Consider the following 15,870-nt stretch of genomic DNA (forward strand, 5'->3'; position numbering starts at 1 on the left):
ACGCAATTCAAATAATGTTGTTTTTTGATTTAATGAAACTGAGAACGTGCTTCTTCAAAAATGCTCATTCACGAATTCAGGACTCTCCAACAGGCCAATCCTGGGCCTCTTGCTACCCAAACACACATACTTGCCCTGCCGACTGTGCTGTCTCTAGCTGCTTCCTCTGGCTCCGGGGGTCTGGGAGCCAGGCATCTGTTCAGCTTCCTTCTATCCCAACCCCCTCTGTCAGTCAGGCTTGAGGCTTCCGTGCAGAAGCGAGCAGCTTCCTGGCATAAAGGGGTTGGCGGGGGGATAACTTCTCTAGTTTAATATCCATTTAGCAATTTCAATGAAAAAATAAAAACACAACAAAAAATGAAGGAAACACGTTTCCTGGTACATTTTTTTCCTTTGGGCACTGCTATAAGTTTATATTTTCCCTCTGTGCTTCTACAGAATGCTAATACTGCCTTAAGCTTCAAAAATCATCCTAAAGATTTCTATGCTGCTGCTTTAGATTAATCCATAATTCATATGGCTAAAAGAGCAATTTATGCTCAGGAATGGAAATCAGAAAACCAACCAGAAAAGGTGCTGAAGTACCTTTTTTTCCTATAATATGTTCACAAAAGCAGCCTCCCTAACCTCTCAATTTCTACATTTTCAAAGTCAGACATGCTATTCTATAGCACGGAACAAAGATGTATATTTCAATGGTATTTTCATGCAAAGCTGTTTTCTGTCCTTTACTTGGATTGACTAGAATCTAAACACTCAGAAACGCAGTGATCTCTGGGATCTTGTCTTTATTCTAATATTCCCTGAAATGATGCACCAAGCATTTTCTGCTTTTATATTAACCATATAGCCTCTGGATTTCTGATAACAAGCAAAAAGAAGCAGTGAAAAATACGAAAAGAAAAAGTAGTAAAATAGAGATAACAGCATACTGTTTATACTAAAAGTGAGCGTTTTTTACTTTAAGGTCGCATTTTAAGCAATAGCTAAAAGAAAGTATGGCACTTGAAGTCTACAACAAAGATGTTTCCTAAACTTTAGAGACTATTTCACAGGGAGCGAGAGCAACACACATACAGCAACAATCAACTTGTCCTATCTCTCCTTAAACCTAGAAATTAGTCAAATATTGCCAAAGCAGACCTTTATTTCATCAGAATTGTAAAACGATTCCTTCTACCTGGGTTCAGATGAAATCTCTAAAGATAACTCAAAATTGCTCTTTAGTGTCATGGTTTGTTGGTTGGTTGTTTTTCACTACTGTGCCTCTCTCTGAGAAGTCAAATCCACCCTTCACTAAGTTCACCCTGGCTTAACCAACTACCAGTGTTCTTTGAAATTTTTGCCTTTTTAGAGAGAAAAAGGTCAGAGATGGAAACCTCTGCATGTCCCCGCTGAAAACCATTCACATAAACCACATCTAAGGGGCTCTCATGTGCAGGAAATGGCTTGCTTAAAAGTTCAGTCTGACTTGGCAGAGCAAAGTTGGCTGTGGTCCTTTGGAGCCCAGTGCCATGACGTAATTAAACCAACAGAATCCTCACCCATCGAAATTTTCTTTTACGTCTTTTAAAGTGAGCACAGTTTTCCAACATTCCTTCCCTTTGCCTTTCACTAGAGAAACTATAAATCCATACTGCAAGCCCCCATGACTTGCCTCTACATTTCTGCTGGCTCTCTGTCCTCTCCTGTGCTGCAGCCTGAGGACTCTACCAATTTACAGTGAGGCAGGTGCTATAGTTTACTCAGAGCTCTGCGCCAAATGGTGAGGCTCTGCTGGGGCTGAACTAATTAGGATGAAGTACCATTCTACTTTTCACCTCACCTTTCCCTGCAGTGATGCCACACTTTCGGCTTCAAGTACTTGTCTGGTTCCAGACACTATCTTCCAGAACCAACCTTCTAGTTTCTTTGGTGATTTAACCAAAATTATGGTAATTTAACAAAATTGTCTCCATTCTCTCTCAAGAGAAGCCAGCTGACACCACAATTTCACAGTATGATGCCCTGCTCCCTTCATTCCACGTTAATTGTCCGATAGCTTTGACCAGCACATTGCATTTTACTTCTTAGATATAAAATTACTTCTCACTCATCCACATCTGTTGAACCTGTTCTCCTGGTAACCACTAGACAATATTTCAATTATAAGCCTGTCAGAATTCCTAGGAACAATTAGGTCTCTTGGAGTGTCACATTTTAGACCATTTCTTACATTTAAGTCTTATAAATTAGATTCTTCTATGTACAAATTATCCAAATTTACTGTATCTGATGAGTAGTTAAGAAAACAGCAACCAGAAAAAAGGTAGTAATATTCAATTATTTAAGACAAGGAAATAAAATGGGATATAAACCTAGTAGAAATTAATAAAAGATTTATATCTAAGACTCACAAGTATAAAATTTAAAAAGTCTAGATGTATAAAATAAGTATAAATCCTTATTTTAACATGCAAAAAAGAAGTCTAGATAAATGTGTCCCAGTTTTCTAAAATAGTGAGACAGAATTTGGACCACGGAAAAGAGAATACCAGAGAAAACCAAACAACTGCAGAACAGAGCCACTACAAACCTGCAGACCTCAACACCAGTGGGGCCTGCCTTCAATATGCCCAGCAAGCTTTCCAGCTGTCCCTGCAGCATCTCCTCCCACCCCCTCAAAAGCTATTTTAAAGTTTTATTCTCTCCTTAAGCCCCTTCTCCACTACCTTCCCACCAACTCTTCATAGATGAACTGGCTTCTAAGCCGAAAGTTGGTGCCATCAAGGAGGAGCTTCCTCAACAATGTGCTCAGCACAGGCCTCTGCTTCTATGCTACACACTGCCTTCTCTCCACCTCCTTTCATCCAAGGCTAACTCCTCTACTTGGGTTCAGGAACCCAACCCTTCTTCCTTTGTAAGGACGTCCCCCTTCTTTAAAGGTGTACCCCTGGGTTCTAACTGCAACCTTCTTTTCACTCTGTACCTGCACTAACCAATTTGGTAGCCACATGTAGCACTTTAAATGTAAACAAATTCATCAAAATGAAATAAAATGAAAATTCCAGTTCCCTAGCTGCATTAGCTTCATGGGCTAGTGGCTACTGTGCTGGACAGCACAGCTAAAGAGCACCTCTGTTATCATAAAATGTTCCATTGGACAGAGCTGTCCTATACAGGCGACCCACTCTTTGGGTGATCTCTCATTCATCTGCAAAGCTTTAGACTACATGTATACCCCTGACCTTAATTTCTACCTTATGTTAAGACAGTAGAGTTGAAGTATTTTTTTTTAAAGCAAGATATCAGTGGTTCTCAATGACAACCAGCATATTAGAATCAGCTGGTGGGCTTTTAAAAGTAGAAATGCTGCCCGCCCCCCCACTCAAGTTAATTAAATCAGAAACTTTGGTGGGGGGTGCAGTGAGGATGCATTCCATCAGGCTGGATGCCTTTCAAGAAAAGCAACAGAAGATATTTTCTCTTCTTTGCATGTGAAAGCTCAAATAAAGTAATTTGCCTTAGTGGGAATTCTCCATATAAATTCCCTATACATCAGTGCCATAAACCTCTCTCCTAACACATTTAGATAGTAAATAAAAAGTCAAATTTCTTACCTGTGTGATAAAATGTGAGAAAAAACAAAAGTACTCCCATGAACATATTACTTAAAAAAGTGACAACTCCACAAGTAATTCCTTCTGGAACTGGGTAGACAGTTTCCACAAAAAGCTCAAAAAATATAGGTATACTGCTATTCAGGAACACTCCCAGGAGAATACAGGAGGCATACAATGTCACTAAAATAAAAACACAAACATTTTAGTTTCATAAGAGCAGCAGTGAGTCACATCAGATGGATATTCTGGGTGTTCTCTTTCATGAGTATCAACTCTGGAATTTCACCTCTTCTCGGTGGTAGCTGATGAACTTCTGCAAAGCTTCACACATCTGTCAGCTCTTCACACAGGTTTTGTGGAGTAGACAGGAAAAGGTTCTCTTGCTGGATGATTACTAGTTTATTTGCTTTATCTTTTTGGTGGATTACTCCAAAGCACAGAAACAATTTTTACCACTATAATTTAAAGGATTCTTTCCCCTGAGTCACATTCCTGGCATACTGAGGGATAGGTAAGATATAGGAAATTAACACAAAATCTAGACTCATTTTATAATTTTAAAGAGAAGTTAAAATCTAAGAAAAAAATGTAAGAAACATTAAGTGTAACTAAAAATTACATATTTTAAGACTGGTTAATAACAGCCCTCAAGCATAAAATAAAAGTTATCTGCTATGTAATTCCTGGAGAAACACTTAAAATAGAAATAGTCCTCAATTTTAGAATGAGTTTCATGTCAAGAGTTTTTTTAAAAAAATACATGACTTTTTTGGAACAGAGAAAAAAATTTCACCTAGAAGTGTATCATTAATAGTGGCTAGGATCCCGATTAGCCAATAAATAGCCTATTAATCCAATCTATAGTGAAATCTTTGAATGACACTTCTTATTCTTAAAAGAATGTTTAGAGAAATGCACCCCACTCCAAATAATTTTATTAATGCTGTTTGTATACAAACCTTCAAAAATGTTAATTTGAAGGTAAAAACAGAATCAATAAGGAAAAAATGATATCCTATTTAGAAACCTAAAACATCTCCCCTTAGACTAATAAGTATATCATGCCCACTGATGATAATGAGTAGCAATTATTCCAACCTTAAAGTTACCAGGGAAATATTCTTAATAAAAATATTTGTTAAGTAAAAAAAATTATGTGCAGGAACTGCAGAAAGTGAGGGAATTACCCTAAATCTGTTATGTATTATTCATAGAACATATCAAATTACCAGAATTTACCACACCCGATTGCAATCATTAACAATCCCTAACATTGTTGAAGAGGTAAAAACAAAAACTGTATCTACTGTTTTCTAATAGCATTTCTCTAATTAATCTCAACTCACACTTCCTCCTCCAATTACAGTAGCCTTTCAGGATTACAAAATATTTAACACATTCTAGTACCACAAATAGCTGTTGATTACTTTGAGTTTCTTTGATTAGAAGACACATGGAAATAGAGAACAAAAGGATGATGGTGAATAAAGAACGCATTGCTGGCTAAAGCAGTGACCAGGCTAGTCACAGGATTAAATGAGAAGCATCTGATGGATATAAACACATGTAAAACATGAAGCACTTTTCAAGTTTCTTAAAAACAAAACAAAACCCCACACCTCATGCTCACTGAATATTTGCTGGACATAGATCACGCAAATCAATCAACACTTCTTACATATGACTCATTAGTGATACATTAGGAAATCTAGGGATGGAATATCACTGGTAGCTTTATAGAGTATTCTATTCACAAAACACTTTATACTAATTTATGGTCAGTCATGGTAATCAGAGCAGAGACCACTACTGACTCCAAAACAGATGAGCCTAGAAGTTTAAGATGATAAAATACTGGTTATAGCACAGAGAACTATATTCAGTATCCGATGATAAACCTCAGTGGAAAAGATTTAAAAAAAAAAAATGTAACTGAATCACTTTGCTGTACAGCAGAAAGTAACACAACGTAAATCAACTATACTCTAATTAAAATTATTATTTATTAATTAATAAGTTATTAATTAATTTTAAGAAGAACTTATTAGTCATTATATACCCAGCATTTATCCCAAAACACACTAGGTTTTTAATGCTAATAAAATTAACACGTTAAAACAAAAGATATATAAGTGAAAAAGGTACAGAAAAGTGTGTTAAGGGACACACACACACACGCACATATACACCTGTTTCTAAATGTATAGAATTCTTTGGGAAAATTCAAGAAACTGACATTCAAGGTTGCCTCTAGAGAGGGAAATTGGGGGCCATGGCGCAGTGGTTGAGATTCTGCCTGCCAATGCAGGGGACATGGGTTCTAGCCCTGGTCTGGGAAGATCCCACATGCCGCGGAGCAACTAGGCCCGTGAGCCACAATTACTGAGGCTGCGCGTCTGGAGCCTGTGCTCCGTAACAAGAGAGAGGCCTGCGCACCGCGATGAAGAGTGGCCCCCGCTCACCGCAACTAGAGAAAGCCCTCGCACCGAAACGAAGACCCAACACAGCCATAAACAATAAAATAAATAAATAAAATGTATTGAATGTTTTAAAAAAAGAGAAATTGGGGGACATGGGACGGTAGACATTTTTCATTGTATACCCTTTTCCTACTTTTTGAATTTAGTTTTTTACTATGTGCATATCTTACCTACTTAACAAAATAAAAAAAGAGAAATGTCATTGTAAACTAACGAACTGGCAGCTAATTCAACTCTACTTCATACAGGTTTGTTAGCTCCCTGACTCAGAAATGGTTATCACTGGGTGAGCTGCCCCCCCACACCAGATATCTACACCCAGAAGCCATATAACCCAGCCTTGGTCCAGGATCTTCGACATAAACATTCCCACCTTATTTATTAGAATTCCTATTATATGTAGGATAAGTGGGCTGAGACTGCTGATATAACTTCAGAGGCCAGAAATTAAAAAACCAAGCATTTTCATTCAATTGTCTCCTTCTCGGTGTTTGTTTCTTGTATTACTATAAAAATGATGACCACAAGGTTGTTTTACACTGGCTGGATATATATGCGGAAATCACTTGTTACTGTAGAAACTAAAGAATCAAAATAATTTACAAATAGGGGATTGGTTCAAGATGGTGGAGTAGAAGGATGTGCTCTCACTCCCTCTTGCGAGAACACCAGAATCACACTAACTGCTGAACAGTCATCAACAGGAAGACACTGGAACTCGCCAAAAAAGATACCCCACATCCAAAGACAAAGGAGAAGCCACAGTGAGATGGTAGGAAGGGCGCAATCACAGTAAAATCAAATCCCATAACTGGTGGATGGGTGACTCACAGACTGGAGAACACTTATACCACAGAAGTCCACCCACTGGAGTGAAGGTTCTGAGCCCCATGTCAGGCTTCCGAACCAGGGGGTCTGGCAACGGGAGGAGGAATTCCTGGAGAATGAAACTTTGAAGGCTCACGGGATTTGATTGCAGGACTTTGACAGGACTGGGGGAAACAGAGACTCCACTCTTGGAGGGCACACACAAAGTGGTGTGTGCATCAGGACCCAGGGGAAGGAACAGTGACCGCAGAGGAGACTGAACCAGACCTACCTGCTACTGTTGGAGCGTCTCCTGCAGAGGCGGGGGTGGCTCTGTCTCACTGTGAGGACAAGGACACTGGCAGCAGAAGTTCTGGGAAGTACTTCTTGGTGTGAGCCCTCCCAGAGTCCTCCACTGGCCGCACCAAAGAGCCTGGGGAGGCTCCAGTGTTGGGTCACCTTAGGCCAAACAACCAGCAGGGAGGGAACCCAGCCCCACCCATTGGCAGTCAAGTGGATTAAAGTTTTACTGAGCTCTGCCCACCAGGGCAACAGCCAGCTCTACCCACCACCTGTCCCTCCCATCAGGAAACTTGCACAAGCCTCTTAGATAGCCTCATCGACCAGAGGGCAGACAGCAGAAGCAAGAACTACAATCCTGCAGCCTGTGGAACAAAAACCACATTCACAGAAAGACAGACAAGATGAAAAGGCAGAGGGCTATGTACCAGATGAAGGAACAAGATAAAACCCCAGAAAAACAACTAAATGAAGTGGAGATAGGCAAACTTCCAGAAAAAGAATTCAGAATAATGATAGTGAAGATGATCCAGGGCCTCGGAAAAAGAATGGAGGCAAAAATCAAGAAGATGCAAGAAATGTTTAACAAAGACCTAGAAGAATTAAAGAACAGAGGGGAGGCCAGAAGATGGCGGAAGAGTAAGACGCGGGGATCACCTTCTTCCTCACAGAGACATCAGAAATACATCTACACGTGGAACTTCCTCTATAGAACACCCACCGAACGCTGGCAGAAGACCTCAGACCTCCCAAAAGGCAAGAAACTCCCCATGTACCTGGGTAGGGCAAAAGAAAAAAGAATAAACAGAGACAAAGAATAGGGACGGGACCTGCACCAGTGGGAGGGAGCCGTGAAGGAGGAAAGGTTCCCACACACTAGAAGCCCCTTCGCGGGGCGGAGACTGCGGGTGGTGGAGGGGGGAAGCTTCGGAGCCGCGGAGGAGAGCGCAGCCACAGGGTTCGGAGGGCAAAGCGGGGAGATTCCGCAGAGGATCGGTGCCGACCAGCACTCACCAGCCCGAGAGGCTTGTCTGCTCACCCGCCAGGGTGTGCGGGGGCTGGGAGCTGAGGCTCCGGCTTCAGTCGGATCCCAGGGAAAGGTCTGGAGTTGGCAGAGTGAACACAGCCTGAAGGAGTTAGTGCACCACGGCTAGCTGGGAGGGAGTCCGGGAGAAGTCTGGAGCTGCAGAAGAGGCAAGAGACCTTTTCTTCCCTCTTTGCTTCCTGGTGCGCGAGGAGAGGGGTTTAAGCGCGCCGCTTAAAGGAGCTCCAGAAACGGGCGCGGAGCTACCGAAGAGGCAAGAGACCTTTTCTTCCCTCTTTGCTTCCTGGGGCGCTCGGAGAGAGGATTAAGGGCACCATGTAAAGGAGCTCCAGAAACGGGCGCGAGCCGCGGCTGTCGGCACGGACAGTAGAGACGGGTGTGGGACGCTAGGGTTGCTGCTGCCGCCACCAAGAGACCTGTGTGCGAGCACAGGTCACTCTCCACACCGCCCCTCCCGGGAGCCCATGCAGCACGCCACTGCCGGGGTCCCGGGATCCAGGGACAGCTTCCCCGGGAAAACGCGTGGTGCGCCTCGGGCCAGTGCAGCGTCACGCCGGCCTCTGCCGCCGCGGGCTCGCCCCGCATCCATGCCCCTCCCTCACCCGGCCTGTGCCAGAGCACCCAAATCAGCTGCTCCTTTAACCCCGTCCTGTCTGAGCGAAGGGCAGACGCCCTCGGATGACCTACATGCAGAGGCGGGGCCAAGTCCAAAGCTGAACCCCAGGAGCTGTGCGAACAAAGAGGAGAGGGGGAGGTCTCTCCCAGCAGCCTCAGAAGCAGCGGATTAAAGCTCCACAACCAACTTGAAGTGCCCTGCATCTGTGGAAAACCTGAACAGACAACGAATCATCCCAAGTTGAGGAGGTGGACTTTGGGAGCAAGATATACTATTATTTTCCCCTTTTTTCTTTTTGTGAGTGTGTATGTGTGTGCTGCTGTGTGAGATTTTGTCTGTATAGCTTTGTTTTCACCATTTGTCCTAGGGTTAGACCGACCCGTTTTTCTTTGTTTTTTTAATAGAAATTTTTCTTCTTAATAATTATTTTTTATTTTAATAACTATACTTTATCCTACTTTATTTTGTCTTCTCCCTTTCTTTCTTCCTTTCTTCCTTCCTTTCTGCCCTGCTTCCCTCCTTTCTTCCTTCCTTCCTCCCTTCCTTCCTCTCTTCCTTCCTCCCTTTCTTCCTTCCTTCCTCTCTTCCTTCCTCTCCTCCTGCCTTCCTTCCTACCTTCCATTCTTCCTCCCTCCCTTCCTTTCTTCCTTCCCTTCCTCCTTCCTTCCTTCCTTCCTTTCTTTCCTTTCTATTTTTTCTCCCTTTTATTTTGAGCCGTGTGGATTAAAGGCTCTTGGCACTCCAGCTAGGTGTCAAGGCTGTGTCTCTGAGGTGGGAGAACCAACCTCAGAACACTGGTCCACAAGAGACCTCCCAGCTACACGCAATATCAAACGGCAAAAATCTCCCACAGACCTCCATCTCAACACCAAGACCCAGCTTCACTCAAGGACCAGCAACAAACAGTGCTGGACACCTATTCCCAACAAAGAGCAAGACAGGTCTACAGCCCCATCCATTAGCAGAGAGGCTGCCTAAAATCATAATAAGGCTACCAACATCCCCAAACACACCACCAGACGTGGACATGCCCACCAGAAAGACAAGATCCAGCCTTATCCACCAGAACAGAGGCACTAGTCCCCCCAAACAGGAAACCTACTCAACCCACTGAACCAACATCAGCCACTGGGGACAGCCACCAAAAACAGCGGGAACTACGAACCTGCAGCCTGCAAAAAGGAGACCCCAAACACAGTAAGATAAGCAGAATGAGAAGACAGTAAAACACACAGCAGATGAAGGAGCAAGATAAAAACACACCAGACCGAACAAATGAAGAGGAAATAGGCAGTCTACCTGAAAAAGAATTCAGAATAATGATAGTAAAGATGATTCAAAATCTTGGAAATAGAATAGACAAATTGCAAGAAACAGTTAACAAGGACCTAGAAGAAATAAAGAGGAAGCAAGCAATGATGAGAAACACAATAAATGAAATGAAAAATACTCTAGATGGTATCAATAGCAGAATAACTGAGGCAGAAGGACAGATAAGTGACCTGGAAGATAAAATAGTGGAAATAACTACTGCAGAGCAGAATAAAGAAAAAAGAATGAAAAGAACTGAGGGCAGTCTCAGAAACCTCTGGGACAACATTAAACGCACCAACATTCGAATTATAGGGGTCCCAGAAGAAGAAGAGAAAAAGAAAGGGACTGAGAAAATATTTGAAGAGATTACAGTTGAAAACTTCCCTAATACAGGAAAGGAAACAGTCAATCAAGTCCAGGAAGCACAGAGAGTCCCATACAGGATAAACCCAAGGAGAAACACGCCAAGACACATAATAATCAAACTGTCAAAAATTAAATACAAAGAAAACATATTAAAAGCAGCAAGGGAAAAAGAACAAATAACACACAAGGGAATCCCCATAAGGTTAACATCTGATCTTTCAGCAGAAACTCTACAAGCCAGAAGGGAGTGGCAGGACATATTTAAAGTGATGAAGGAAAAAAACCTACAACCAAGATTACTCTACCCAGCAAGGATCTCATTCAGATTTGATGGAGAAATTAAAACCTTTACAGACAAGCAAAAGCTGAGAGAGATCAGCACCACCAAACCAGCTTTACAACAAATGCTAAAGGAACTTCTCTAGGCAAGAAACACAAGAGAAGGAAAAAACCTACAAGAACAACCTGAAACAATTAAGTAAATGGTAATAGGAACATACATATCGATAATTACCTTCAATGTAAATGGATTAAATGCTCCCACCAAAAGACACAGACTGGCTGAATGGATAGAAAAACAAGACCCATATATATGCTGTCTACAAGAGACCCACTTCAGACCTAGGGACACTTACAGACTGAAAGTGAGGGGATGGAAAAAGATATTCCATGCAAATGGAAATCAGAAGAAAGCTGGAGTAGCAATTCTCATATCAGACAAAATAGACATTAAAATAAAAACTATTACAAGAGACAAAGAAGGACATTACATAATGATCAAGGGATCGATCCATGAAGAAGATATAACAATTGTAAATATTTATGCACCCAACATAGGAGCACCTCAATACATAAGGCAAATACTAAGAGCCATAAAAGGGGAAATCGACAGTAACACAATCATAGTAGGGGACTTTAACACCCCACTTTCACCAATGAACAGATCATCCAAAATGAAAATAAATAAGGAAACACAAGCTTTAAATGATACTTTACACAAGATGGACTTACTTGATATTTATAGGACATTCCACCCCAAAACAACAGAATACACATTTTTCTTAAGTGCTCATGGAACATTCTCCAGGATAGATCATACATTGGGTCACAAATCTAGCCTTGGCAAATTTAAGAAAATTGAAATCGTATCAAGTATCTTTTCCGACCACAACGCTATGAGACTAGATATCAATTACAGGAAAAGATCTGTAAAAAATACAAACACATGGAGGCTAAACAATACACTACTTAATAACGAAGTGATCACTGAAGAAATCAAAGAGGAAATCCAAAAATACTTAGAAACAAATGACAATGGAGACATGACGACCCAAAACCTATGGGATACAGAAAAAGCATTTCTAAGAGGGAAGTTTATAGCAATACAGTCATACCTTAAGAAACAGGAAACATCTCGAATAAACAACCTAACTTTGCACCTAAATCAATTAGAGAAAGAAGAACCAAAACCCCCCAAATTTAGCAGAAGGAAAGAAATCATAAAGATCAGATCAGAAATAAATGAAAAAGAAATAAAGGAAACAATAGCAAAGATCAATAAAAGTAATAGCTGGTTCTTTGAGAAGATAAATAAAATTGATAAACCATTAGCCAGACTGATAAAGAAAAAAAGGGAGAAGACTCAAATCAATAGAATTAGAAATGAAAAAGGAGATATAACAACTGACACTGCAGAAATACAAAAGATTATTAGAGATTACTACAAGCAACTGTATGCCAATAAAATGGACAACCTGGAAGAAATGGAAAAATTCTTAGAAATGCACAACCTGCCGAGACTGAACCAGGAAGAAATAGAAAATAGAAAATATGAACAGACCAATCACAAGCACTGAAATTGAAACTGTGATTAAAAATCTTCCAACAAATAAAAGCCCAAGACCAGATGGCTTCAAGGGGAATTCTATCAAACATTTAGAGAAGAGCTAACACCTATCCTTCTCAAACTCTTCCAAAAGATAACAGGGGGAGGAACACTCCCAAACTCATTGTATGACACCACCATCACCCTGATACCAAAACCAGACAAAGATGTCACAAAGAAAGAAAACTACAGGCCAATATCACTGATGAACATAGATGCAAAAATCCTCAACAAAATACTAGCAAACAGAATCCAACAGCACGTTAAAAGGATCATACATCATGATCAAGTGGGGTTTATTCCAGGAATGCAAGGATTCTTTTTTTTTTTTTGGTGGTATGCGGGCCTCACTGTTGTGGCCTCTCCCATTGCAGAGCACAGGCTCCGGACACGCAGGCTCAGTGGCCATGGCTCACGGGCCCAGCCGCTCCACGGCATGTGGGATCTTCCCATACCGGGGCACGAACCCGCGTCCCCTGCATCGGCAGGTGGACTCTCAACCACTGCGCCACCAGGGAAGCCCCAAGGATTCTTTAATATACGCAAATCAATCAACGTGATACACCATATCAACAATCTGAAGGAGAAAAACCATATGATCATCTCAATAGATGCAGAGAAAGCTTCTGACAAAATTCAACACCCATTTATGATAAAAACCCTGCAGAAGGTAGGCATAGAGGGAACTTTCCTCAACATAATAAAGGCCATATATGACAAACCCATAGCAAACATCATTCTCAATGGTGAAAAACTGAAACCATTTCCACTAAGATCAGGAACAAGACAAGGTTGCCCACTCTCACCACTCTTATTCAACCTAGTTTTGGAAGTTCTAGCCACAGCAATCAGAGAAAATAAAGAAATAAAAGGAATCCAAATAGGAAAAGAAGAAGTAAAGCTGTCACTGTTTGCAGGTGACATGATACTATACATAGAGAATCCTAAGGATGCTAAGAAAACTACTAGAGCTAATCAATGAATTTGGTAAAGTAGCAGGATACAAAATTAATGCACAGAAATCTCTGTCATTCTTATACACTAATGATGAAAAATCTGAGAGTGAAATTAAGAAAACACTCCCATTTACCATTGCAACAAAAAGAATAAAATATCTAGGAATAAACCTACCTAAGGAGACAAAAGACTTGTATGCAGAAAACTATAAGACACTGATGAAAGAAATTAAAGATGATACAAATAGGTGGAAAAATATACCATGTTCTTGGATTGGAAGAATCAACATTGTAAAAATGACTCTACTAGCCAAAGCAATCTACAGATTCAATGCAATCCCTATCAAATTACCACTGGCATTTTTTACAGAACTAGAACAAAAAATTTCACAATTTGTATGGAAACACAAAAGACCCCGAATAGACAAAGCAATCTTGAGAAGGAAAAATGGAGCTGGAGGAATCAGGCTCCCTGACTTCAGACTATACTACAAGGCTACAGTAATCAAGACAGTATGGTACTGGCACAAAAACAGAAATATAGATCAATGGAACAGGATAGAAAGCCCAAAGATAAACCCACACACCTATGGTCACCTTATCTTTGATAAAGGAGGGAAGGATATACAGTGGAGAAAAGACAGCCTCTTCAATAAGTGGTGCTGGGAAAACTGGACAGCTACCTGTAAAAGTATGAAATTAGAACACTCCCTAACACCACACACAAAAATAAACTCAAAATGGGTTAAAGACCTAAATGTAAGGCCAGATACTATCAAACTTAGAGGAAAACATAGGCAGAACACTCTATGACATAAATCACAGCAAGATCCTTTTTGACCCATCTCCTAGAGAAATGGAAATAAAAACACAAATAAACAAATGGGACCTAATGAAACTTAAAAGCTTTTGAACAGCAAAGGATACCATAAACAAGACCAAAAGACAACCCTCAGAATGGGAGAAAATATTTGCAAATGAAGCAACTGACAAAGGATTAATATCCAAAATTTATAAGCAACTCATGCAGTTCAATAACAAAAAAACAAAAAACCCAATACAAAAATGGGCAGAAGAACTAAATAGACATTTCTCCAAAGAAGATATACAGATTGCCAACAAACACATGAAAGAATGCTCAACATCATTCATCATTAGAGAAATGCAAATCAAAACTACAATGAGATATCATCTCACACCGGTCAGATTGGCCATCATCAAAAATTCTAGAAACAATAAATGCTGGAGAGGGTGTGGAGAAAAGGGAACACTCTTGCACTGCTGGTGGGAATATAAATTGATACAGCCACTATGGAGAACAGTATGGAGGTCCCTTAAAAAACTACAAATAGAACTACCATACGACCCCGCAATCCCACTACTAGGCTTATACCCTGAGAAAACCATAATTCAAAAAGAGGCATGTACCAAAATGTTCATTGCAGCTCTATTTACGATAGCCAGGACATGGAAGCAACCTAAGTGTCCATCATTGGATGAATGGATAAAGAAGATGTGGCACATATATACAATGGAATATAACTCAGCCATAAAAGAAATGAAACTGAGCTATTTGTAATGAGGTGGATAGACCTGGAGTCTGTCTTACAGAGTGAAGTAAGTCAGAAAGAGAAAAACTAATACTGTATGCTAACACATATATATGGAATCTAAGAAAAAAAAAGTCATGAAGAGATTAGTGGTAGGACAGGAATAAAACACAGACCTACTAGAGCATGGACTTGAGGATATGGGGAGGGGGAAGGGTGGGCTGTGACGAAGTGAGAGAGTGGTAGGGACATATACACACTACGAAAGGTAAATTAGATAGCTAGTGGGAAGCTGCCGCATAGCACAGGGAGATCACCTCTGTGCTTTGTGACCACCTAGAGGGCTGGGATAGGGAGGGTGAGAGGGAGGGAGATGCAAGAGGGAAGAGATATGGAAACATATGTATATGTATAACTGATTCACTTTGTTGTAAAGGAGAAAGTAACACACTATTGTAAAACAGTTATACTCAAATAAAGATGTTAAAAAAATAAATTTTAAAAAAAGAACAAACAGAGATGAACAATACAATAACTGGAATGAAAATTATACTAGAAGGAATCAACATAATAACTGAGGCAGAAGAACGGATAAGTACCTTGGAAGACAGCATGGTGGAATTCACTGCTGCGGAACAGAATAAAGAAAAAAGAATGAAAAGAAATGAAGACAGCCTAAGAGACCTCTGGGACAACATTAAATTCAACAACATTTGCATTTAGGGGTCCCAGAGGGAGAAGAGAGAGGGAAAGGACCCAAGAAAATATTTGAAAAGATTATAGTTGAAACTTCCCTAACATGGGAAAGAAAATAGCTACCCAAGTCTGGGAAGCACAGAGAGTCCCATACAGGATAAACCCAAGGAGAAACACGCTGAGACACAAAGTAATCAAACTAGCAAAAATTAAAGACAAAGAAAAATTATTGAAAGCAGCAAGGGAAAAATGA

At 40.6% G+C, this 15,870-nt stretch overlaps 1 protein-coding gene across 2 annotated transcripts in view; it reads right to left on the minus strand.

Moving 5' to 3' along the window:
- SLC49A4 (solute carrier family 49 member 4) overlaps window positions 1–15,870 on the minus strand; it is a 108,246-nt gene that overhangs the window by 13,455 nt on the left and 78,921 nt on the right. For both annotated transcript variants that reach the window (XR_010840746.1, XM_059064403.2), the window contains exon 8: window positions 3,600–3,782. Coding sequence is in view for 1 of the 2 variants with exons in the window: in XM_059064403.2 (XP_058920386.1) it covers window positions 3,600–3,782 (183 nt within the window). In the remaining variant the exon portion in view is untranslated. The remainder of the gene's footprint in view (window positions 1–3,599; window positions 3,783–15,870) is intronic.

Source organism: Kogia breviceps, chromosome 5 (assembly GCF_026419965.1).
Source record: "Kogia breviceps isolate mKogBre1 chromosome 5, mKogBre1 haplotype 1, whole genome shotgun sequence".
Taxonomy (NCBI): domain Eukaryota; kingdom Metazoa; phylum Chordata; class Mammalia; order Artiodactyla; family Physeteridae; genus Kogia; species Kogia breviceps.